Source organism: Acartia tonsa, chromosome 6, assembly GCF_053477335.1.
Source record: "Acartia tonsa isolate MP-2025a chromosome 6, ASM5347733v1, whole genome shotgun sequence".
Classification (NCBI taxonomy): Eukaryota; Metazoa; Arthropoda; class Copepoda; order Calanoida; family Acartiidae; genus Acartia; species Acartia tonsa.
The window spans coordinates 2,866,558-2,891,627 of NC_137265.1; the positions used below are offsets into that span (position 1 = coordinate 2,866,558).

At 34.5% G+C, this 25,070-nt stretch overlaps 2 protein-coding genes across 2 annotated transcripts; both read right to left on the minus strand.

Moving 5' to 3' along the window:
- Positions 1-8,594: 8,594 nt before the first annotated feature.
- Positions 8,595-15,003, minus strand: LOC145321474 (uncharacterized). The gene is made up of 3 exons (XM_080162895.1): positions 14,754-15,003; positions 13,398-14,005; positions 8,595-11,581 (listed from the first exon to the last, which is right to left on the minus strand). The coding sequence occupies exons 1-3, from the start codon at positions 14,906-14,908 to the stop codon at positions 8,595-8,597; spliced, it is 3,750 nt and encodes a 1,249-aa protein (XP_080019021.1). The 5' UTR covers positions 14,909-15,003.
- Positions 15,004-17,387: 2,384 nt separating this feature from the next.
- Positions 17,388-24,672, minus strand: LOC145321579 (uncharacterized). Its single transcript, XM_080163020.1, has 4 exons — positions 24,433-24,672; positions 22,963-23,033; positions 18,641-19,272; positions 17,388-17,779 (listed from the first exon to the last, which is right to left on the minus strand). The coding sequence occupies exons 2-4, from the start codon at positions 23,026-23,028 to the stop codon at positions 17,599-17,601; spliced, it is 879 nt and encodes a 292-aa protein (XP_080019146.1). The 5' UTR covers positions 23,029-23,033; positions 24,433-24,672; the 3' UTR covers positions 17,388-17,598.
- Between the last annotated feature and the right edge of the window lie 398 nt (positions 24,673-25,070).

Genomic DNA, 25,070 nt, shown 5'->3' on the forward strand with positions numbered 1-25,070 from the left:
TGCATTTCATTACCCTAGGTTAGGCAACTTCATTTTACTTTTCAATAAAATCTAAAATGCAGCCGTTTTTGAGAAAATTAGATTTGAAAATTTTTAGTTCAAATTTCATCCGCTAGGAGTTACCGCAGAATCATGACAAGAAAAGCAAATTGGATAGGGGTGCCCATTCAAAGTTTAATAAGTTTGGGTCCACGAAGAAACTGTCACAATTGTTGGCATCTTATCAATATATGCAATTTCAAGGGTTTATGTCGACTTTATGGATCAGAGATGGGTTTTTGAAAGATGAATGCCGCGTTTTTTTAATTCGCAAAATTTAAACAGATTATACAACTATTTATTTAATTATTTCGTTTTTGTTGGTACGGCCTTCGTAGAAGAAAAACAAATTCTCTTCAATCCATTTTTGCTGCATATTAATTAATGCATCTTTTTAGAGCTGTATTAGACATTATACAAATGGCTAAACTAATAATTTTAAGATTTTGAATTCTTAAGTTGTTTACTCTGTTTAAATCCTATCGTCTTCGTTCAATCATTCAATGTCGAAAAAATGTCGAAAAAACGTGGCATTCATCTTTCAAAAAACCATCTCAGATAAAAATTGGTTAGGGTTTTTGAGGATTTATATTATAATTTTGGAAGATTTTTTACATAAATGATTTTGTTTTTCCTGCTTCTCTATATCTTGCATATGTAGGGTTTTTTTCTTTAATTTACCTAGATGATTTTGTAAGTATATACAAAAAAAACATTTATAGGGTTTTAAAACCTTTTTTAAAAATATTTTTTCCTTCCAGGTTCCAAATTCAACTCTTTTAAGACTGTTCTAAAGAACGTGTCCTAACTTTTGTGATTTAAAAAAAAAATGCTAGTCCGTGTTTTTAGTAAATAGTAGATGTAAAATGATTCATAGGATTTAGATATGCAATCGTTTTGTTTTGGTAGACCTCTTATTTTTTAAGTAATTTAAGTTTTTTTTTTAAATTTGGTGATTTTAAGGTAATAAAAGGCAACAAAAAAAAGAAGAAAATTGGCATTATGAACAAAAATAGTAAATAAATTATGTTGAGTTATTATTGAAAAAATCTATTTTGTTGAAGCCCGGTGAATCAAAACTTTGAACTTTTGGAGCTCGTCATGAATAAGTTGAATAAAAATCACAAAAGTTAGGACACGTTCTTTTATGTTTTTAATAGATATGGACGCTAAATTGATGATAAACAAAATTACCATTTCTGTGGATTATGATCATTGATTGTAATGCTTGGAAGCTGCTAGTTCAATTAACGAGTTGAGATTTAATAAAACAAGGATGACAACATCCATAAAAGCGAAGCTCTGAAACGGTAAGACAAACGAACATTTATACTTGTAGTGTGTCAGAACTGAAAAATCAGAATATAAATGTATAAGAGAGTAAAACCAAAATTATAAGTAAATTTGGTGAAAAACTGCTGGATACAGGATAATGTTTATGGACATACTTATACTTTTAGGACTTGATTATAGAGTTGCTTCGCTTATAACATTATACTTTGTTGTCCCAGGAATTAATATACCAAAAATCAGATCAATCGGATGATTAGATCACATGAAAATTTGTTGTTAAAAAAGTAAAAAAATCGACATGTTTAAAATTAACGTACGGACATTCTGGTAATGATTATAGAGTTGCCACGCTTTCTAAATCGTACATAACTACTATATGAATCAACATGCAAAGTTTGAAATCGATAGAACAATTATAACATGTCTAAATGAACGAAAAGAGCCATACGTTACGTACGGACGTACGGACCGACCCTAATTATAGAAAAGCTTCGCTTTAAAAAACCTAAAGCTAACGAATGAGAGAGCATATCAATAAAACCTTTAGTTACAGCATAATTAACATTCCAATGTCTCCTCCCTCTCCGATTTTACAGTTGAAATAAAAGAATAAAGGGGGCACGAGCTATATGTTACTCTACTGAAGGGTTGGGGGGGAGCCTGTGCCGACCAAGTATTGGGTCTTTGAAGTAAGCTAATTGCGTCGGAAAAATAAACACTGCCAAGTCCCTACAAAAGAACAGAAAGCAATTTTCTAGCAGACGAAAAGGTTCTCCGCCACTTGGGCCATGCAGTTGTCTGAATTACACATCTATACCTATACATTTATTATTCCTCGTGATATGTGTTAATTTAAAAAAAACAGTCCTTATAATAAAGAACATGATGTGTGTTTGTTTGTACCGAAGGATATCTCTAACCGCTTAACCGATCGGGTTCTCCTTAACAGGGTAGCTTCTCATAGGTCCCGGGAAGGTTTATAACTATTTTGGGGGAGGGTACCACCACCCTCCCAAGAGAAATCACAAAAAAAATATTTTTTTTTACGTTTAGAGACTTGAACGCAACATAGAAAGGTAACGTATTATTTTCTTTAAAAAACAAACATTCAAAGTGCCACTAGAGGCCTCTAGGGGCGTAGTTGCTAGTGCATATATAAAAACACATTCTTAAAAGATTAAGTTAATTATAATTCTAATTTCTATTTTGTTTCACACCTTGGCTGATTTTCTAGACATTTAGTTAATTAATATCACAGTAAGCATTAAGTTCTAGACAACAAATGATTGTACTGTGATTATTTAAGTAATTGTTGACCATAGGAATAGCCAAATGTTTAATAACATTAATCCGTTAAGCCTGAACTTATTTGATATGGTTTTAATATCAAGTACTTATGGTAAGGGTTGCTACAAAACTGTGAATTAATAAAATTGAATTATTTCATATGTCCTTTTTAAAAGCGAAGCTTTTCTATAATAGAGTCGGTCCGTCCGTCCGTCCGTCCGTAACGGATAGCTTTTTTCGTTAATTTAGGCATGTAAAGATTGTCCTATCGATTTCAAACTTTGCATGGTGATTCCTGTAGTAGTTAGGTACGATTTAGAAAGCGTAGCAACTCTATAATTATAACTAGAATGTCCGTACGTACATTTTAAACAAGTTGTTTTTTTAACTTTTTTTAATAACAAATTTTTATGTGACCTAATTATCCGATTGATTTGATTTTTGGTATACTGATTCCTGGGACAACAAAGAACAATATTATAAGCGAAGCAACTCTATAATAAAGTCCTAAAAATGTAAGTATGTCCATAAACATTATCCTGTATCAAGCAGTTTTTCAACAAATACATTTATATTCTTATTATTCAGTCCTGGCACTATTAAAGTGTTAATGTCCGTTTGTCCTACCGTTTCAGTGCTTCGCTTTTATGGATGTTGTCATCCTTTTTTCTTATGTCATTTTAACTTTGATTTAATACTAATATTTTTGCTGCATATTTGATTGCGTATTTGTTTATTTTCATACATAACATCCCTGTGTTGTTTGATTGGGCCTTTGGTTATTCGGGGCGAATAAAACTTGAATTAGTCTTACAATTCTTAATTTTACTATATCATAAAGTTTACATAAAACGGTAACCATAAACTAAAGAATAAATGTATAAGTATAGATGTATAACCCAAACAACTACCTGGTCCAAGTGGTGGGGACCTTTTTTTGTGGACTGGCAATTTACTTTCTGCTCTTTTGTAGCGACTTAGCTGTGTTAATATTTCGAACGCTACTGGCTGATGTTTAAAGTCCAAATTAAAAGTCAGCACTGGGTCTTGGACATACAGTTATTTATCCCCTGCCTCCTCTATCATTTTACTTTAATATACATATAAATATAATATAATATAATATAATATATATCATATATAATATAATATATAAAGTTTACATAAAACGATAATCATCAATTAAAAAAAGATTAAATAGCTAAATATGACAACAGAAAAATTTTCGTCAATTTAGCTTGCAAACATGGAACTCGTTTTTTGGTCAGTTCCTATATCCAGAAGGAGGGGAGGGGGTGAGGTAAAGGTGGTGGAAGGGGGAATTGTTATTTTAGCCCGCTGCAAGTTTCACTTTATTAGAGAACATGAAAATCTGGTGTAAGATCAAAGTAATAATAAAGTACTTTGTTATTACTTTATGTCAATTTAGGTTAGGTTAAGTTTTAATGGATAATGGGTGGCGTTGCAGTTATAGAAAACATCCATAAAAGCGAAGCACTGAAACGGTAGGACAAACGGACATTAACACTTGTGTCAGAACGGAAAAATCAGAACATAAATGTATAAATGTCAAATATATTTTAAATAAATTTGTTAAAGAACTGCTAAATATAGGATAATGTTTCAGGACATACTTACGTGTTAGGACTTGATTATAGAGATGCTTTGCTTTTTACATTGTACTTTGATGTTCTAGGAATCAGTATTCAAAAAATCTATTTATCGGATAATCTTATTATATACAAATTTGTTGTTAGAAAAGTTAAAAATCTACATGTTTAAAATAGACGTGCGGACAATGATTATAGAGTTGCTACGCTTTCTAAATCGTACCTTACTACTACAGGAATCACCATGCAAGGTTTGAAATCGAAAGAACATGTCTAAATTAACGAAGAAAGCTATCCGTTCAAGACGTAAGGACGGACTGACCGACCCTAATTATAGAAAAGCTTCGCTTTTATAAAGTACTTTTCTCCTCATTTTAGAAACGGAACAACTCTATACTTTGTTTTGTCGGTCCGTCCGTCAGTTGTCCGTAAAGCTACAGGGAATAAGCGATTTTTTCAATTGCTATATGATATAGACAGTTGAAATATGTATTTTGTGAAGTTTCATATACCAAAGAACATCTAGTGAAGAAACTGACAGTAAGAGGGCTGGAAATGAAGATTTAACACTAGCGGCTTCGCCCCTAGCCTCTAGGGGCTTGTCCCAAGAGGTAATTGAAAAAAATTAGGTACCTCTGGTGCTGCAACCACAACATTTTAAATTAACTGTCTAAAAAATGTTAGGGGGGGAATATTTTTAAGGAGGTTATGGGTGTTCCACCCCCAAGAAAATAGCCTAAAACCACCACAGGACCAGTAGGTATATTCCCTGAAGAGTAGAATCCGATCGGTTTAGTGGTTACCGAGATCTTAAGCTTCAGACGGACGGACAGACAGGCAGACATCAAGCTACTTACTTTGTGTGTTTAAAATTAGATTACAGTATAAAAAGGAATGTTTGGACAGTACATTATTGTTCAGACACTTCTCTCGCAAATGAAATTCTAACAGTGGATGTAGAATATACGTGGATTTGATGACAGCGGAAAAATTGTCGTTTATTTTCAGTTCGCTCATCCAGAAGGAGGGGAGGAACTGGGATAAGAGAATAATGTTATTTTAGCCCGCTACAAGCTTCATTTCATTAGAAAACATAAAAATTTGGTGTAAGATCCAAGTAATAATATATCCAATATTATAACATTGTTGATGTATATAACAAGATACATAACAGCGGAGCTAATAAACTATCAGTTTATAAGAGGCACTCCTTTTTAAATTCCATATTAACAATAAAAAATATCTTTAGGCCAAAACACAGTTAAATTTTTATTAGTAGGGAAACTACAAAGTAATTCTAATTTACCATTTGTAAGAAACGTAGCAGGATCTGTGTATGTGCTTTTGCCTGTCTGTCCCGAAGGATCTCGCTAACCGCTGAACCAATATTGTTCTCATCTACACTGTAGCTTCCAATAGGTCCTGGGTAGTTTTTTTAAATATTTGAGGGGAGGATACCACCATCCCCCTCGAGATATATCACCCCCAGAAACTCCCTTAAAATCTTTTTTTAAAAATTATCCTTTTTATAATCTAAAATTGAAAGTAAGGGGGGGGGAACAACTTCCCTACCCCTTCCCATAAGGTCTCTAGGGGCGTAGTTCAATATATAGTGAACCCGTAAATTTATTAATTTTATATTCTCTTAAAGATGTATTGTTTACTTTTTTACAGAGAAATACAGACATACTAACATACAGATCTTAATTATAGAGAAGCATTTGATAAAAATACAGTACACAAGCTTAAAAGAGAAAATGGATAAAGAATACTGGATATAATATAGCCTGCTAATATGGCCCTCATTTATTGGTCATTTCGTTCATCCATTAGGAGGAAAGTGGGGTAGATGAGGGGTTTCTTTGTTTAAGCCAGCTGCAAGTATTACTTTATCAACAGATCTATAATATAGATGTATATACAGACAACTACCTCCCTTCTTTTTTCAAAGACCTCTTACGTCTGCTTCTAAATTATTTTCTGCTTCTTGGCTGTGTTAATATATCGACACCATTGGTTGATTTTCAATTACCTAATAGAAAGGTTGCTCAAGGTTGATACGATGTGGAGATACAGTTATTTAACCCTTTCTCCTCTAGTGTTTTACTCTAAAGTTCATTCAGTAGATGAGGGGTATCTTTGTTTAAGCCAGCTGCGAGTATTACTTTACAAAAGTACATGGAAATCTGGTGCAACATCCAAGTAATAATATATCGCTTTAAAAGAACAAATTTGATTACTTTATCAAGAGGAATAGTTCTAGTTGGGAATGTTAATCAGACAGCTCCCTCATAGGAATATTAACATATATGAACAATAAACAAGGATGACAACATATATAAAAGTAAATCCTAACAAAAAGATATGTTTTTAAACAAACATGATAATTAAATGGATCACATCGTATTATCGGGAAAAGGGAATGTGATTCTGACAAACAATTCTAAGAAAAATTTCCCTTTCAACAAGTTTTAAGCCACCAAATATTTAATTTTCGACAATTTATATACAGTAGGTTATATATAAGTTGAAAGGAATTTTAATGTTAGGGGGAGATTTAAAAACTGCATCAAATTTGAAGGATTTTTTATAAAATGAATTTTGACATCTGTGAATGGTGGATTGAAAACTATCTGCGCTCTGATTGAAGAAGCTTAAGTGTCGTACATCATTTACCCAATTAGAGCGCAGGTAGTTTCTAATCCACCTATCACAGATGTCAAAATTAATTAACTTAAATTGTATTTCCGCTTTAAGATAAAGAATTATACAAAAAACGAACTTTATAAAAAAAATCCTTAAAATTTGATGCAGATTTCAAATCCCCCCTAACATTAAAATTCCTTCCAACTTATATATTCTAATATACAGCCTTATATGTATTTAGCAAAATGTAAATTTATAACTGGTATTGATATTATGATTTTTATTTTATTATTCCAGAAAATTGTCTTAAATATGAAACGATAAATGATTTTTCAGTATGACTTAGAACTTGTACTAATCAAGCCATATTGGAAAAGATATCTATAATACAAAGTAGCTTGATGTATGTCCGTTTGTCCCTTAAGATCTCGGTAACCACTGAACCGATCGGATTCTACTCTTCAGGGTATATACCTATTGATCCTGTGGTGGTTTTAAGCTATTTTCTTGGGGGGGGGGGGACACCCCCCCCCCAAAAAAAAAAAATGAAATTCCCCCCCCCTCAAAAAAAAAAAATTGGGGGAGAGTATGGTTCAGAGCACCAGAAATTACTACCTCATGGGGCAAAGCCCCTAGAGGCTAGGGGCGAAGCCACTAGTGCTTATAAAATTGTTTTTAATCGTCCTGAGAATCAACAGTTTATAAAAGGATAACATACAGACTGACTATGTCTATATAGTTATAGAGTGGCTACACTACATATAAAAATAGTACGAGGACCAGACAAAAACTTTCTTAGAAATATATTTCTTTTTTTATTTATGTATTCCGTTACTATATAATTAAGCTACGTCTGTATGTCCGTTTTTCCAACCTGTTATTTATGATAAGTGTTATAAGGGTGGTAAGACCCCCTTGTTTTCTTTGATAAATTGAAAATAAATGTTGGGGGGGGGGGGTGCTAACCCTGCGGGGTTCCAAATATCACCTAAACTAACCAAAAAACTAACAAGGATGAGAAAACCCATACAAAGCGAAGCACTGAAACGGGAGGACAAACGAACATTAACTCTTGCAGAGTGTAAGAACTAAATAAGCAGAATATTAATGCATAAGTCTAATTAAATTGTATGTAAATTTGTTGCAAAACTGCTAAATAAAGAATAATGTTTAAGGACATACTTTCATTTTTAGGACTTGATTATATAAAATTGTACTATGTTGTCCTAGGAATCTGTATTCCAAAAATCAAATAAATAGGATAATTATTTCATATAAAAAGTTGTTTTAAAAGAGCTAAAATCAGCTTGTTTTACAATGGGCGTTCTTCAGACTTTCTGGTAAAGATTATAGAGTTGCTACGGTTCCTAAATTGTACCTAACTGTTATAGGAATCATCATACAACGTTTAAAATCAATAGGATAACTCTAAAATATCTAAATTAACGTAAATTGCTAACCGATCTAATTATAGAAAGCTTCGCTTTTAAAAATGATTCAAATAAATATTTTTTTTGTTTATATCTTTATTCTCATATAATAAATAGAGGTAATTTTATTTTTCATAAATATAATAATCTAATTTACATATTATTTGGTAATATAAATATACTTATAATGATACATATTATTTACATACATACATAAAAAATTAAAAAAATAATAAAATCTTTCAATTTAAAATAAGTAATAAAATATTTTTGTATCTTAAAAATACTCTTATTCAATTTCATCTAAATCTAATCTAAAATTATCGAGTATAAATTTCGCACGTGCAAGTGCCGCTGCCTGCGAAGATGACTGAGCATTCGCATTTTGACCACTTGCTTGTGCCGCTGAATTAGAAGAAGCGCTTGCTTGACCGCCGCCAGCTTGAGCAGCTGAGTTGGATGCTGCGCTAGCTTGACCGCCGCTAGCTTGAGCAGCTGAATTAGAAGCTGCGCTTGCTTGACCGTTATTTACAGAAGCAGCTGACTGACTATTGGAAGCTGCACTAGCTTGACCATTATTTGCAAAAGTAGCTGATTGACCAGTGGCACTTGCCTGTCCATTTTCTACTCCAGTAGTTGATCCCAAACCAGAATTTGATCCTTGAGCAAAGGCATTATTTGAGGCTCCATTTGATAAAGAAGCACCAACTAAACCTCCAGATCCAATAACACCTCCATTTGTTGATGATGATCCAAATAGACCTCCAGAACCAATCAAACCTCCATTTGTTGATGACGATCCGATAAGACCTCCAGCTGTTGATGTAGATCCAGTTACACCTCCATTTATAGAAGATCCAATCAGTCCTCCAGATCCTATTATACCTCCATTCGTTGATGGCGAACCAATAAAACCTCCAGCTGTTAATGTAGATCCAGTCAAACCTCCATTTGTAGAAGATCCAATCAAACCACCAGATCCAATAACACCTCCATTTGTCGTTGATAATCCAAATTGATTTCCAATCGATGAAGAAGAGCCAAATTGATCTCCATTTGTTGATGACGATCCAATTAGACCTCCAGCTGTTAATGTAGATCCAGTTAAACCTACATTCGAAGAAGATCCAACTAAACCTCCAGATCCAAAAACACCTCCATTTGTTGATGACGATCCAATAAGTCCTCCATCTGTTAATGCAGATCCAGATAGACCTCCACTTGTAGAAGATCCAATCAAGCCTCCAGATCCTGTCAGACCTCCATTTGTTGAAACAGATCCAAATTGACCTCCATTTGTTGATGTAGAGCCTGTCAGACCACCAGTTGTAAATGTAGATCCAACTAGACCTCCATTTGAAACAATTGATCCAAGATTGAATGATCCCTGGTTTGATAAACCAGTGCCACCTCCATTTGCTATGATTGATCCAGCTAAACCTCCAGTCAATGACCCAGTTAAGGTTGTAGATCCTCCTGTAACAGCAGAACCCTGACCAAGATTGCCACTTGATAATTGAGCTCCAATAAGATTTCCATCTGAAATAGTTGATCCTAAAGTGGCTCCTCCATTTAATTGTGCAGAGGCTTGATGAGATGAACTAGCTTGTGCATTGTTGCCAGATACCTGCGCGCTTGTCTGACCGGAGGCACTTACATGACCAGCGTTGCCATTTGTATGTGCATTTGCTTGGCCCGAAGCACTGGCTTGAGCACCATTTCCACCGGAGCTAGCACTTGACTGGCTGTTGGAACTAGCAAATGCATTCTGTCCATTTACTTGATTGTTGTTTCCTTCATTGTTAACACCCGCTGCTCCCTGAATGGCACTATCAATATTGTTGATACCCATGACACCGGACATTCCTTGAGAGAACGAGCTAGATGATCCTGGGACACCAGAAGTAGTTCCAGCCCCAACAGTTCCTCCAGCCGAGGCTGAAATTGCACCCAAAGATGATCCAACATTGATAGATGCCACTCCACCCGTTCCAGAACTTGCACTTGCAGATGATTGGGAACTTGTAGAACCGGCGACAGCATTTGTATTTGTAACACTGTTAGCTCCGTGGGCTTCAGCAGTGGCTGTGGCACTTGAACCCTGGGATACTACTGGACGGGAAGGCTGTGGTTGAACTGGGGAGAATGTTGATGGCTTTGAAGTGGTAGGTGATGTAACGGGAGTAAATGATGACAGCGGTGGTTGTCCAGGAAACAAAGTTGATGGCTGAGGAGGTGGTGTAATTGGAGTAAATGAAGATGCTGGAGGCTGTCCTGGGAAAAATGTGGATGGCTGTTGCTGGGGAGGTAGTGTTACTGGTATGAACCCAGGGGTGGCTGGATTGCTAGGGAAAAAAGTGGGTGAAGGTTTTTGTATAGGTGGTTGAGTTACGGGTTTTAGAGTAGGTGGTTGGGTTGTAGGTGTTTGAGTAGGTGGTTGAGTTGTGGATTTTTGAGTTGGAGGTTGGGTTTTAGGTTTAGGAGTGGTTGGTTTTTGAGTAGGTGATTGCGTTGTAGGTCTTTGAGTAGGTGGTTGTGCTGTAGATGTTTGAGTAGGTGGTTTGGTTGTAGGTTTTTGAGTAGTTGTTTGTGTTGTAGGTTTTTGGGTAGGTGGTTGTGTTGTAGGTGGTTGAGTTGTAGGTTTTTGAGTAGGTGGCTGAGTTGTAGGTGTTTGAGTAGGTGGTTGAGTTGTAGGTTTTTGAGTTGTTTGTTGTGTTGTAGGTGTTTGAGTAGGTGGTAAGGTTGTAGGTGTTTGAGTAGGTGGTTGTGTTGTAGGTTTTTGAGTAGAAGGTTGAGTTGTGGGTTTTTGAGTGGGTGGTTGTGTTGTAGGTTTTTGAGTAGGTTGTTGAGTTGTAGGTTTTTGAGTTGTTGGTTGTGTTGCAGGTTTTTGAGTTGGTGGTTCGGTTGTAGGTCTAGTTGTAGGTTCTTGAGTTGTTGGGGATGGCGTTACAGGATTTGGTGTGGTTTGTGGCGTTGTAGGTTGTTGTGTAGTTATTGTTGTAGGCGTTGTTTGTGGACAATTACAAACTTGCGGTTGGCCACCCTGGTTATTATTAATATGAATTTGGCCACCCTGTTGAGAGTGATGCATTGTACTTGTCAAAGTTGGGGAGAAGCCATTTATTACTGTGTTGAAGTATTGAGTCAAGTGGGACAAGTTTCCAGGTAATCCCATAATCTTTGCCAGCCTCTCCTGGAATTCTAAAACTATGAGGAGTTGAAGTTTGTAATTATCTGGAGACACGAAGGACTCATCTAGCAATATTTCCATCACACCTAAAAATAAGGAAAAGTTTTATTTTAGAATAAGGAATATCTGCGTTTTATTTCAGGAAGAAAGAGGACAAAGGCTGTTTATTACACTAGTCCCCATAGTTTTTATGAAAACGTTTTTCTTATTCGTTACCTCAACAACTTTGGAGACTATTATTGAATTTTAATTGGTTGGTGCATTAAGTTGAGTGTCCAAACTTTTCAACCACTAATTGTAATTGTAAAGGATAATTTATCGGTCATTGTCTTATCTCTTTAGATCCCTGGTTTTATTTATGACCCAAAAACAAATTCATGGACAAATAAGAAAATTATGGATGGACGATGGACTAAATATATTTGTTGAAGCTTTTTTAAAATTTAAAACTAAAATATAAGATAACTAGCGGATACGCCCGTGGAGGCCTCTAGGGACACGTAACATTGATTCTTTTTAATCTATTTTAAAGTCTGCTAATTACGAAAAGTATTTTTTTTCTCCGAACAATGGTGTTAGTTATGTTTTTAGCCAACTGCAAAAAATGTCCGCAGGGCGGCGTTTTTTTTTATTTTTGTCGATTTCTCTGGGGAGAGTGGTGGTGCACTCCCCTAAAATAGTTATAAACCTTCCCGGGACCTATGAGAAGCTACCATGTTAAGAAGAACCCGATTGGTTCAGCGGTTAGCGAGATCCTTCGTTACAAACAAACAGACAGACAGACATTGTTCTACTCTATAGATGGGTTGTTTTTGACAGGAAAACTTTAAGAAAGAAATGATTTACAAAATAAATGTAAAAACTTTTTGTTTTTTTGCCAACCAATTAAATTTCCTATTCTAAAGATTTATTTGCGTAAATCTCGACAGAGAAATTGGGAAGAATCTTTATAATGCCATTTGACCCCTCCCTAGGATTTTCTATAATTAGGGTCGGTCTGTCCGTCCGTACGTCTGGCTGGAACGGATAGCTTTTTTCGTCAATTTAGACATGTAAGAATTGTCCTATTGATTTCAAACTTTGTATGAGGGTTCCTTTAGTAGTTGGGTACTATTTAGAAAGCGTAGCAGCTCTATAATCAGTACCAGAATGTCCGTACGTCCATTTTAAACATGTTGATTTTTTACTTTTTTTATATCAAATTTTTGTATGTTAGAATTATCCGATTCATCTGATTTTTTTGAATACTGATCCCTATTACAACAAGGAACAATGTCCATTAAGTCCTAATAATGTAAGTATGTCCTTAAATAGTATCATGTATTTATGCAGTTTTGCAACAAATTGCTGGGTATCCAGCATTGTAAATCAGCCGGATATCTGGTATCCGGCCAAAAAAGTATCCGACCCAACCATAAAGAAAAAAGTTTTTAAATTTTGAGGGGGGGGGGGCTAGAGTTTACACTATTGCTACTGCAAGACCCTGAAATATTGAGTATTCTTAAATAACTAGATTACAAAATATTTTTGGATCTCACTGAATTGTAAACATAGAAATGTCATTTTTATTTTCAATTACAGAAATTATATAAGATTACTCTTTTACAGAGAGAGAGAGGGGACAATGTTTTTTAAACTAGTCCCCAAAGTTTCATAATAACGGATTCTTATTCTGAATTTTACTGAATTTTGATTGGATGGTTTATTGAGTTGTGTGTTAAAACGGTTCAATTTCAATTTTAGATGGGGTAATTCAGTGTGTTATTATTGGGAATGTACATCTATTTATCGGCCATTGTCTTATCCCTTTAGATCCCTGACTTTTTTACCATCGTTTGTCAGATAAAATTAACATAGGTTTAATTTAAAATTTAAATTATTTATATTAGAAATATTTATTACCTTTCATTTTTTCAACTTGCTTGTTAGAGAAAATACATGTCTGCTCCGGCACTTCATTTGTATTTGCTGATGGCTCTGGTGCTTCTGTTGATAAGATATTTGATGATGTAGTAGGCAATTTAGTTGATGTTACTAAGTTAGGTGAAGATGTTACAGGTTCAAGTCCCGGCACTACAGGTTCACCTGGAACTGTAATATGCGTCTCAGAACCGGTTATAACCGGTTCACCTTGAACAGAACTTGTCAAAACTGGTCCATGAACAGTTTCTGTACCTGGAACGGCAGGATTAACTTGCACATGACTCTGGTGAGTGATAATAGTGTACAGCTCTAAAACCTGACTGATCATCTGGTGAGAAATAGTGTACACTTCCCAGCCAGCATTCTTGTTCACCATCATCTGTGCAACTGTCATCTGGAGCAGCGGATTCGAGCTGACGTACTGCAACAGCTGTTCTAGCTCGGTGATGGTTATGGACCAGTAGACTGGCACCGGCGGAGTTTCTATTTCTATGGAGAGAGAGCCACCGGTCATGTAGTTTAGTAGTTCTTTCTGCAGATACTGCTTTTTCTCATCGGATTCTGCTCGAATTTGAGCCTCTAGGAACCTAATTAAAAAAAAAGAATTGTTTTGATTCAGGGAGTAAGGGAGGGGACAATGGATCGAATATTCAATTTTTAGGAGTCTCAGACTTTGGGTACTGGCTTAAAGGGAATGTGCAAGAATTTAGCAGTTTCTGACTGAGTTTGGGGACTTGCGCATGAAATGCCGCTACTCGTTGTGTATGTTTTGAATATTGCAGACGGGGAGAAGGGATAAGGGAAGTGGGGGCAAGGGAAATAACTACTCGTTGTTGTGTTAGTTTGGAATGTAGCAGACGGGGAGAAGGGAGAAGGGAGGTGGGGGCAAGGGAAATAAACAGAATAAAAAGGGGCAGTCATATTCTTGCTAGCAGCTGGCCGGGTCCAATAATCTTGTAATATAAAAATCACACCATAAAACCTCAATATATTTCATCAAAAACAAGTTGTGATTTCATTACATGACACGCTATGGAAATCTATTATTCAATTAACAATCCCTTTATAATTTCCTACAAATTTATTGGATTAAACTGGATTTCATGCCCTTTCTTTGATAACTCTTATATTTAATTAATTGCCCATTGTCCCCTCCCTTACTCCCTGGGTTTTGATTACTTAAATAACTGCAAAGAAAAAGAAAAAATTATCAGAAACATTAAGTTTAAGTAGGTAAGTCAATAAAATAAAACAATGAAACCTAATTAATTCAAGCATTTAGTAAAAAAAAGGTTTTCAAAATTTTAATGGATTTTTTTACAAAATATTTTATACCTCATAACAATATCAACCTCCCAAGGAAGAACACCTGCCATAGACATTGGGCCGCCTCTTGTCTCTAAAACCTGTTTCAGCAGACCACTCACCACCACCTCTTCCTGCTCTGTGATTGGGTAGACTACAAAGCCGGCATGTACGTTTCCCGCCATTTTCTGTAGGATCAGCTGTTCTGTAGCGCCGGCAGTCAACAGCTGAGCGTTTACTAACTCCTCCACTGTTTTAAAAATTGACTTTAATATTTTTTTTCGCTACAAAATCTTTGAAAAAGCCACAGGTCAATGGACATTATATTAATCTTAACTGTGGCTTATAATCAATATTTGGGGTAAGGGGATGGGGAGGAGACAAAGTGACTCAAAAAATCAGCCATGTGACGTCATAAAAATGAGGGATTATCCATCTCTTTTTAAGGGTTTCCTTTCCCACTTCTCATCTCCTCATCCCTCATTCTTATGACGTCATATTTTTATTCGAGTCACTTAAGGAGGGTTAGGAATTGATGTAGATTAATTTCACTATTATTTATTTTTTTCATAAAATCTGTACTTGCTACCAAAAACAAACAAAAAAATACAGATGTTTTTAAAACTTACAAGAAAGATTTTATCTTGTATTTACAATGTAACTTTTCTAATGATAGATCATGACAGGGAGGGAGGGGACATTGGGCTGTTTATTACACTAGTCCCCAAAGTTTTGTAATAACCATTTCTAATTCGTTGGCCTAACACCTTTGTTGACTGTTATTGAATTTGATTAGTTGGTTCAATAAGTAGAATGTCAAAAAGTTTTAATCACTAATTGTAATCTAGAGAAGGGGTAATTTTGTGTGTTATCATTGGGAATGTACATCAAATTATCAGCCATTGTCTTATCCCTTTAGATCCCTGACATAATGTACGTTGTACAGTACAACTGCCATAACAAAGGATATTTATCAAAAGAAATTTATTATAACATTTCTTCAGAATTTTAATGCTTAAAAATGACCTAAATCATCAAAGGACTTTTTTTAGTATTAAATTCATTTGCATTATTCATTAATTTGTTTGCAGAGTTTGCTTAAATCGCCCCCCCCCCCCCCTCCCAACCCCGAAATTATTTTGTAAATTTTGATCATGTTCAGCAAGGTTTTCCTAACCCCTAGAGGGATACAGCCTCCCCCCCCCCCACATAGGAGCTGGAAGACAAGTTAAAAAAAATAAAATTGGGGAGGGGGAATCTCCACAATTAATTTCAAGAACAGCGTAAAAATTCTTGATCTATAGATGATGCAAGTTGTGTTGATACGAAGAAAAGAATAATCTCAAATTAAATCTTTAATAGAAAATAATACTTCATAGAATAACAAGAATAACTACGTTTATAACTAACGAAGCCTTAATTAAGTATTTTAGGACTTTAAAGAATTCTTAAAATGACAATAAAATTAGGTATTTGGAGATATTTTATATGAAATTGTCAATAAAACTGTACGTTATAGTACCTATTTAAATTACTTTTTCGTAATCATTCTAATCCGGTGGATAGAAACGGGTTCTCATCCATACGAAAAAACTATGTCTAGCATCGTATTATATCCAGTTTTCTATAAATATAAAAATGTACACTCATAAGATCTAAACCATTTTTTTTGCCCGTACATTCGGCACCTCGGGGCTAAAAAAACTGGTTTTAATCTTATAATTGTACATTCTATATCCGCGGAAAGCTGTTTATAATATGATGCGGAAAATAAGTATTATTTTTTTTCTAAATGCATCACAGTGCCTTTGAAGGTGCTTTGACTTTAGTGTCAGAACCTAAATTGGGACATAGTGCATTTCATTACCCTAGGTTTGGTAACTTCATTTCACTTTTCAATAAAATCTAAAATGCAGCGGTTTTTGAGAAAACTAGATTTAAAAATTTCAAGTTCAATTTTCACCCACTAGGAGTTACCGCATAATCATGACAAGAAAAGCAAAGATTATTTATCTAAAATTTTGAACAACTTTGCTTTTATAAAGTCAGTCATAAAACCTCTCTATATATGATTTATTTAAGGCTGAATTTCCCTGACCTTAGCAAAGCAATTGATAAAAAAGGCCATTAATTAACTCACTTCAGGAGTGGTTTTCTGAAGAACTTTATAAAGGAAAGTTGTTCAAAATTTTAAATAAATAATCTTTGCTTTTCTTGTCATGATTATGCGGTAACTCTTAGTGGGTGAAAATTGAACTTGAAATTTTCAAATCTAATTTTCTCAAAAACCGCTGCATTTTAGATTTTATTGAAAAGTGAAATGAAGTTACCAAACCTAGGGTAATGAAATGCACTATGTCCCAATTTAGGTTCTGACACTAAAGTCAAAGCACCTTCGAAGGCACTGTGGCATAGACAGACCAACAGACCTTAAAACATTGAGAGTCACACTGTAAATTAGATTATAAACTACTGTCATCTGATATACATAAAATCAATTATTAAATTCTTAACGATTCCAGAAGAATAATTATTAAAACTCAGAACCATTATGTAAAGAAAATAATTAAATATTTTCATTTTTATTGAAAAGAGGAATTCCACCTTGAGAAAAACAATGATGCCTTTATCTTTGTAAAATCATATATCCTATTATATAAAGAACTAAGATTTTTTGTCTAAAGCTTAAGATTTCAATAACTGATTAAGTTCTTCTTTAAAGGGAGGCATCACATAGGTCCCGGGATGGTTTTAGTCCATTTTAATTAAAGATTTAATCCTTGGGATGGAATATAGGCTATTTTTGTACTCCAAGAAGCTAGGGGCACATCTACATTTCAACAAAAATTGGTCCACTTTATATCTTTCTGATTTTTTACAAAGAAAAAGAAGCTAAAAAATGAAAGTCAATGATTCCTGTGAAGTTCCAGTAGGACTGGACAGGTTGCTCCAGGTCCGGTAGGGTGTACTGGCCGCCAGTAACATATTCCAGAAGTTGGATCTGCAGCTCCTGTTTTCTCAGGTCACTTCCAGCCTCCTGCATGGCTGTCAAAAATCTAAGAAAAATAATAATTAGAAAAGTTAGCTAGGAGCATTTAGCAAAACAATTTTTCTCTATTAGCGGCTTTGCTCCTATCATTTAGGGGCTCTGTATTCAAAGGGGCAAAGTGGTGTTAGAAAAGTAGCTTAAGCATTCCAAGACTTAAATTTGAAAATCAAATAGCCTAAAACTAGCACAGAACCTATGTTAAGCTTGCCAATAATAGAGAAACCTTTCTACTCAGTAGTTATCGAGATCTTAAGCTTTAGACAAAAAAAAACCTATACTACTTTATATAAAAGGATATGCAAAAAACGCTTTACTCATAGTGAAATTATCTTACATTGACAATGATTTGCATAAAAATATCTAAGAATGCCACCTAACAAAAATCTACGTGTTTCTGAAAATCATCGAATGCTACTTTAAAGTCAAACTGCGTGAAATATAAGTCAAACTGTAGTGTGTTAATGGATCTAGAATATACGTGGATACTATGCCAGGGGAAAATTTTCCGTCTTTTAAGGTTGCTATTTCCCCTATCATTTATTATTCAGTTACTTCGTCCATTAGGAGGGAGGGTATGAGGTAAAGGGGGGGGGTGATCTTTATTTTAGCCCGCTACAAGTTTCACTTTATTAGAGTACATGATAATCTGGTGTAAGACTTAAGTTATAATAAATCCAATAGAGTGTTGAAATTATTAAAACTGATTATGCATATTCCGTGTCGTCCTTCAAATTTGAATAACATTTAGGTATACCGGGATTGTAAAATCAATGATATTTTAATCTTCCTCCTTATTTTTGAGTGCAAAGATTTTTAGAGCGGTCCTAATTTTAATAATTTTGACAATTTTAATAAAAAAAAGGTTCACCTATGAACAATGGGATCAGGCATCATCATCATTCCAATAACAGTCGCAGGTTTAGTCTTAATAACTGGATCTGATGATTCTATTGGCTGGAATTCAGATGATTGTGCTGTTACTATTGGCTGATGTATTGATTGAGATGATACAATTGGATGGTGTACTGATTGAGATGATTCTATTGGCTGAAATTCTGGTGATTGTGCTGATTCTATTGGCTGAAACGTGGATTGTAAATGTGCTAAGTGTTGGTTTGTTTGATCCAATGGTTGGATTGCTGCATGTGTAACAGAATTTTGTACCACAGATTGTACAGGTTCAAAAGTTTTATTGAAAGCATAGGTTATTTTTTTGATTGAGTGTTGGGTTTGAATCTCTTGATTCCCGGTTGCGGCAGGTTGCTGGGCACCATTTTGAAAGAAATGAAAATATGAACCGCCACTTTGGATTGGTTGCAATTGCTGGCCGCCATTTTGGATTGAGTGAATTTGCTGGGCGCCATTTTGAATTTGGTTAAACTGTGGGCCGCCATTTTGAATTGGTTGAAAATGTGGGACATCTTTGGCAATGGTTTTGAATAAATTAGATAATGCGGGGTTGGAACCATCTGTGGATACTAACTTCTCATATTCAACTATCTAAATATACAATAGAAATATGTTAATTGGAAATTTAAATTCTTAATCAAATTAATTTTTTAAGATTCTTTATCAATATAGATAAGCGATAAATAATAAACAAACACTTAAGCTATTTTTTTGTACTTTTAAAGCCAATTAAAGAGTAAAATATATATATAGGAAGTACTGTACATAGGTATTATTTTCTCTAAACTTAGAGGAGTGTATATATTTTTTTCATTTTCTTTTAGACATGGTTTGACCAAAGATTAAATATTAAGGTCAATCTATATTTTGTATTTTTATTTAGTAGTACAGCTATACTATAATTTTAACTGACAAGAAGCCTAATTCTCATGAATGGTTTGATGTTATTTAGGGATATGAAAGGATAAGACAATGGCCGATAAATTTATGTACATCCATAATGATTTGTGATACACAAGAATTAATGAACCAGCCAATTAAAAGGCAACAAATAAAACAATGTTATTTTAAAACTTAAGGGACTAGTGTAATAAACAGTCCAATATCTCCCCCCCCCCCTTTCCTAGATGTAGATTACTATCCTTTTTTTTCATATGGTAATGGTAATGAAAAAACTGTCTGGTCCCCAAATTCTTACGTTTTCTTATTCGTTGGCTTACCAACTTTGGGGACTTATGATTGGTGAGCTCATTAATTTGAGTGTCAAAACGTTTCAACAACTAATTTTGGTTTACAGAAGGGGTAATTCCTTTGGGATGTACATCAATTTATCGGCCATTATCTTATCCCTGTAAATTTGAGCATAATTGTTCTTATTATGACTAGATATTGCTACTCTCTAATGGGAGGGGGGGGGGGGGGGGGGGTCAATGTAATGAAAATAAATATTGGTGTAAATTCAATTACAGATAGGAAACAAAGAGGTTAATCTTCATTTTTCCATTCCCCCGTATTTTCCAGAGCTACAGGGATTGAACAATGTGTGTTAAAAAAGGATATACGACAACATATTAGTGGAAAAAGCAATAAATTGTATAAGTAAATTTTAAGCAATGTCGTGCCCAGAATTTTACAGAAGCGGGGTGGGGGGAGGGGGGGGTTGTACATTGAAAAGCTGTTAAAAAGGGGAAGGCGTATACTAAATTTCAATATTAAGGGGGTCGTTGACACCCCAAAACGCTTATGATTTTAAGTAGATACATAGATAGGCGGCTAGATTCAGTTTTTTTATTTTTATCTCCAATTACTGATAAATTTTTTCATCCCTTGCACACACACAGAAATCATACACACACACAAACACACATAAATCATACACACACACACAAACACACAGAAATCATACACACACACACACACACACACAAATCATATATACATACAGGAATCATATACACACACAAACACAGAAATTATTAATATACTCACAAACACAGAAATCATTAATACACACACACACAGAAATCACACACACACACATACACAGAAATCATCATAAATACACAGAAATACTCCTCTAATGAAATATAATTATTATTTATCACGTGAAAACGCCCAATTATCTGAGAAAATAGAAATATTACTCTTTTTAGTAGCAAAGCTACTCTATAATTCTTTTTGTTTGTCTGTCCGTTCGTCCACTAACGCTAAGTAGGAAATTTGATTGTCTAGGCGTCTATGATTTACTTGGTCCGTCCGTCTGTCAGTCATCTACAAAATATCAATCTATAATACAAAGTTGAACTATGTCTGTCCTTCCGTCTGTCCCTTAAGATCTCGGTAACCACTGAACCGATCGGATTCTACTCTTCAGGGAATGTACCTACTGGTTCTGTGGTGGTTTTATGCTATTTTTTGGGGGGGTGGGACACCCTAAACCCCCCAAAAAACAAAAAATCCCACACCCCAATTTTTTTTAACGAATATTGCGAATTCGAAGAGGCTTGGGGCGAAGCCGCTAGTATTAATTATTTAAAAATACATGTGAAAGGTTTTGTGATTCCCTCCTCCCCCCTTTCCCAATAACTTTAATTTTATTTTTGAGTATTGAACATATTTTTATTCTTCGCTACTTATGGATGTTGCCATCCTTGTTATGATATTATTTGTCGCGCAACTGGTCTCTAAATATGAAACGTCCGTACGTCACTACATAGCTTTAAAAGTTTTAAATTCTAATCAAATTTACTATCTATAATACAAAGTAGCTTGATGTCTGTCCGTCTGAAGCTTAAGACCTCAGTAACCGCTGAACCGATTGGGCTCTACTCTTTAGGGAATATACCTACCGGTCCTGTAATTGGGGTGGGGGAACCCTACTGCACTATGGGGCGAAGCCCCCATGAACCCCCCTCCCCCAAAAAATAAATTTTAAATATTTTTTTACAAATTTTAAATGCGAACAACCTGGGTTTAATTTTTACGAATTGAAATTTTTGTGTATACAGCAAGCAACCTGGGTTTAATTTTTCCGAATTGAAATTTTTGTGCATAGAGCGCACAACCTGGGTTTAATTTTACCACAGAGTAATTAAGCAAAGAATGACTATTTTTGAATATTTCTATTTAGGAGGGTTGACTTTCCATTACTTCATAGTGTGAAGCCCCTAGAGGCTAGGGGCGAAGCTGCTAGTTTGCAATAAAGAAATACTCTATATCACATCTATTATACTTAACAAAAATTATTTAACTATAAAGCTGCGCTACTTATGGATATAATAGTCTTTGTATGATACATTATACGTCAATATATTATTTTTAATGAAAAAAATACTTATTTCTTTTATCATTATTATTATAAAAAATATCCTAATGTGTATTCATGTAGATTTAGAAGCTTTTTTTAGTGCCTATAAAAAAGACATCATACAATACAAACGACCAAAGATAGGCCGATACACAGATTAAATTACCAGTGGCTGGCCAGTATTTATTTTAATTGGCCATTGGTAAGCCAGTATGACGTCATTTCTTGTAGGTACGCAGGTTTAGCATCATTTTTATTCCAAATAAGTTGTATGTAAAAACAAGGATGACAACATTCATAAGTAGCGAAGCACAAAATCTATTATGAAATGGACAAACGTACAAAAGTGAGTTATAGAGCAGATTAACTGTTATTATAACAAAGAAAAGAAAGAGAGATATATGCAAATAAATATGCAAAAACTTAAAATCACGAAACCTTAAAAAATTAGGTTTATTACTGAAAGTTTTTAAAAGAAAAGCAGCTAAAAAGCTGCTTAAAAGTAGTCAGACTGCCATAGATTTCTCACACCTAATTATGGAGCATAAAAAAGGGAATATTGGCAAGAAGTTTCAGCCGTTTTGGAGCCGAGAAAATCTGTTGTTAAAAGTAAAAGCGGCTAAAAAGCTACTTAAAAGCAGTCCGACTGCTATTGATGTTCTATTCTTAATTATGCTCCATATTGATGGGAATGTTGACAAGAAGTTTTAACCTTATATTTTTTACAGGAGCCGAGAAAATCAGTTTTGAAAAATAAAAGCGGCTTAAAACGAACACTTCAAATTAAAGAGTATCCTCGCTACTTAAAAATGACTACACATAATCAGTAAATTTTAAAACTCTACAATTAACAGTTTGTTCGCGGCTCTTGTAAAAGCGCAAAAAAAACTTTGTGGAAGTATTCTTTAGCCATACAGTTCCTTAGCATAACTAGGTCTACAGGTAAAAGGGGTAAAGTTGTTTATCGTGATTACCTGTCTAGAAACTGCTGGTTCTAAGAAGAAACACAGTGTACAATATAACAGTAGCTTTTCCATCATGGCTCCTAAATTAATATTTAACTATCAGCTTATTTGTTACAGCACAGACATTAAGACTAGTTATTTCTCGCATCGTATTATAAACAGCTTTCCGCGAATAAAAAATAAGTACAATTATAAGATTAAAACCAGTTTTTTAGCAGCCCCGAGGGGACGAAGGCACCGGCCAAAAAAACTGTTTTAATCTTATGATCGTACATTTTTATATTCGTAGAAAACTGGATATAATACGATGTTAGACATAGTTTTTTCGTATGGATGAGAACCGGTTTGTATCGAAGGATCTCGCTAACCGCTGAACCGATCGGGTTCTCCTCAACAGGATATCTTCTCATATGTCCCGGGAATGTTTATAAATATTTTGGGTGAGGGTACCACCACCCTCCCAAGATAAATCGCCCCTGGAAAAAAAATTACCAGAGGTACTTAATTTTTTTTTAATTACCTCTTGGGGAAAAAGCCCCTAGAGGCTAGGGGCGAAGTACATTAGTACATTATAATCTTACTTTTTCCTTATGTTTATTAAGAGAATAAGATAAACAACAACTAATCTTCTTATAAAACAAAATCTTTTTTTATTTATATCCAGAGAGAGTGGGGACAGTGGGCTGTTTATTACACTAGTCCCCAAAGTTTTGTAATATCATTTTCTCATTTTTTTTATTTATATCTAGAGAGAGTGGGGACAGTGGGCTGTTTATTGCACTAGTCCCCAAAGTTTTGTAATAGTATTTTCTCATTTGTTGGCTTAACAACTTTGGGTACTTTAAATGAATTTTTATTGGATGTTTCCTTCAGCTGAGTGTTCAAACGTTTCAAACACTATTTTTAATTTACAGAAGGGGTAATTTTGTGAATCACCATTGGGGATGAACATCAATTCATCGGCCACTGTCTTATCCCTTTAGATCACTGTTTTTTATATTTTCATATCTATATCACCATAGATTTTTTTAAAGAAAGTTTTTATTTGTCTTTTTAATTGGTAGATAAATAAATAAATAATGTTTAATAACTATACGTTTTAATAGTACAAAAAATGTAAATTCTTTTAATATGAGGCAAAAAGGTCTTTTTTTTAATTTGAAACCAAATGTAGCGAAGTAGCAGGTGTCGTCGTATTTTCACAGTAACTTTTCTCCAAATTCTAGCCCCTGCTGAAAGCTCTAACCATGCAAAGCCAATTTTCTAACCCTTTATGGCAATTATTAACATTTACCTAACCTAACCTAAAATAACTTATCAGATTGTACTGTGAAAACACGACGAAGCCCTCTACTTCGTTTTCTTTCCATGATCCAAAACTAAACTTAGTCCCAACTAAAAAGTAACTTTCAGATATAATATTTACATTAATAAGCAAAATTGTTTTTCTTCAAATAAAATATGTCAAGTCTGGCTTACCTCTTGTAGTCACGGAGCAACGATCTTATCACAACTGAGAGAGGTTGACCGCTCACATTCACCTAGAAAACCATTGGGTTGCGCGCGCGTACTGAACAGGGTGTTCCTACAAAACGGCTGAAGATTTAAAATGAAAATACTTCTCGCTTGAAAGAAAAACTTAATGAATCTTAAAATTGTTTATTATTCTTTTTTCCACATTTTTAAAACTACTAAAGGCAGAAATAAAACCATGAGAATAACTTTGTCAAACATAAAGTCAATGTAGATATTAAGCAAATTAGTGACTTTATTTTCTTAAAACGTCTTTCATAAAACCTTCTTATACATTTTTATAAATAATATGCTATTTTATGACATGAAAAATAAAATTTTTAATTATTTGCTACATAATTAAAATTTTGCTTTAATTATTAAACACTTTGTGTTGACCGCGCCTCTTGACTTATAAAAAGGGGAGGGGTAAAAATAAATGGAAGAATCTAAACCTAACTTGCATATAAGGGGAGGAGTGGAATTAAATGGGAGGTGCTCTGAACAAGGGGCGAGGGGGATTGATTCTTTTCCCTTTTCTCCGAGAGGTAGGGAGAGGGTGGACGGAAGCTTCTAGAACATTCTTTGGAACAAAAGGGAAGTAA

What these genes read in the sequence shown, in the direction of transcription:
- LOC145321579 (XM_080163020.1), bottom strand. Translation starts at nt 23,028, where the DNA reads ATGATGGAAAAGCTACTGTTATATTGTACACTGTGTTTCTTCTTAGAA. An exon ending in AACCAGCAGTTTCTAGACAG is followed by an intron (nt 19,273 to 22,962) that starts GTAATCACGATA and finishes TTGTATATTTAG; the next exon opens with ATAGTTGAATATGAGAAGTT. An exon ending in CCTGATCCCATTGTTCATAG is followed by an intron (nt 17,780 to 18,640) that starts GTGAACCTTTTT and finishes TATTTTTCTTAG; the next exon opens with ATTTTTGACAGCCATGCAGG.
- LOC145321474 (XM_080162895.1), bottom strand. Translation starts at nt 14,908, where the DNA reads ATGGCGGGAAACGTACATGCCGGCTTTGTAGTCTACCCAATCACAGAG. An exon ending in GAGGTTGATATTGTTATGAG is followed by an intron (nt 14,006 to 14,753) that starts GTATAAAATATT and finishes TTTTTTAATTAG; the next exon opens with GTTCCTAGAGGCTCAAATTC. An exon ending in GCAAGTTGAAAAAATGAAAG is followed by an intron (nt 11,582 to 13,397) that starts GTAATAAATATT and finishes CCTTATTTTTAG; the next exon opens with GTGTGATGGAAATATTGCTA.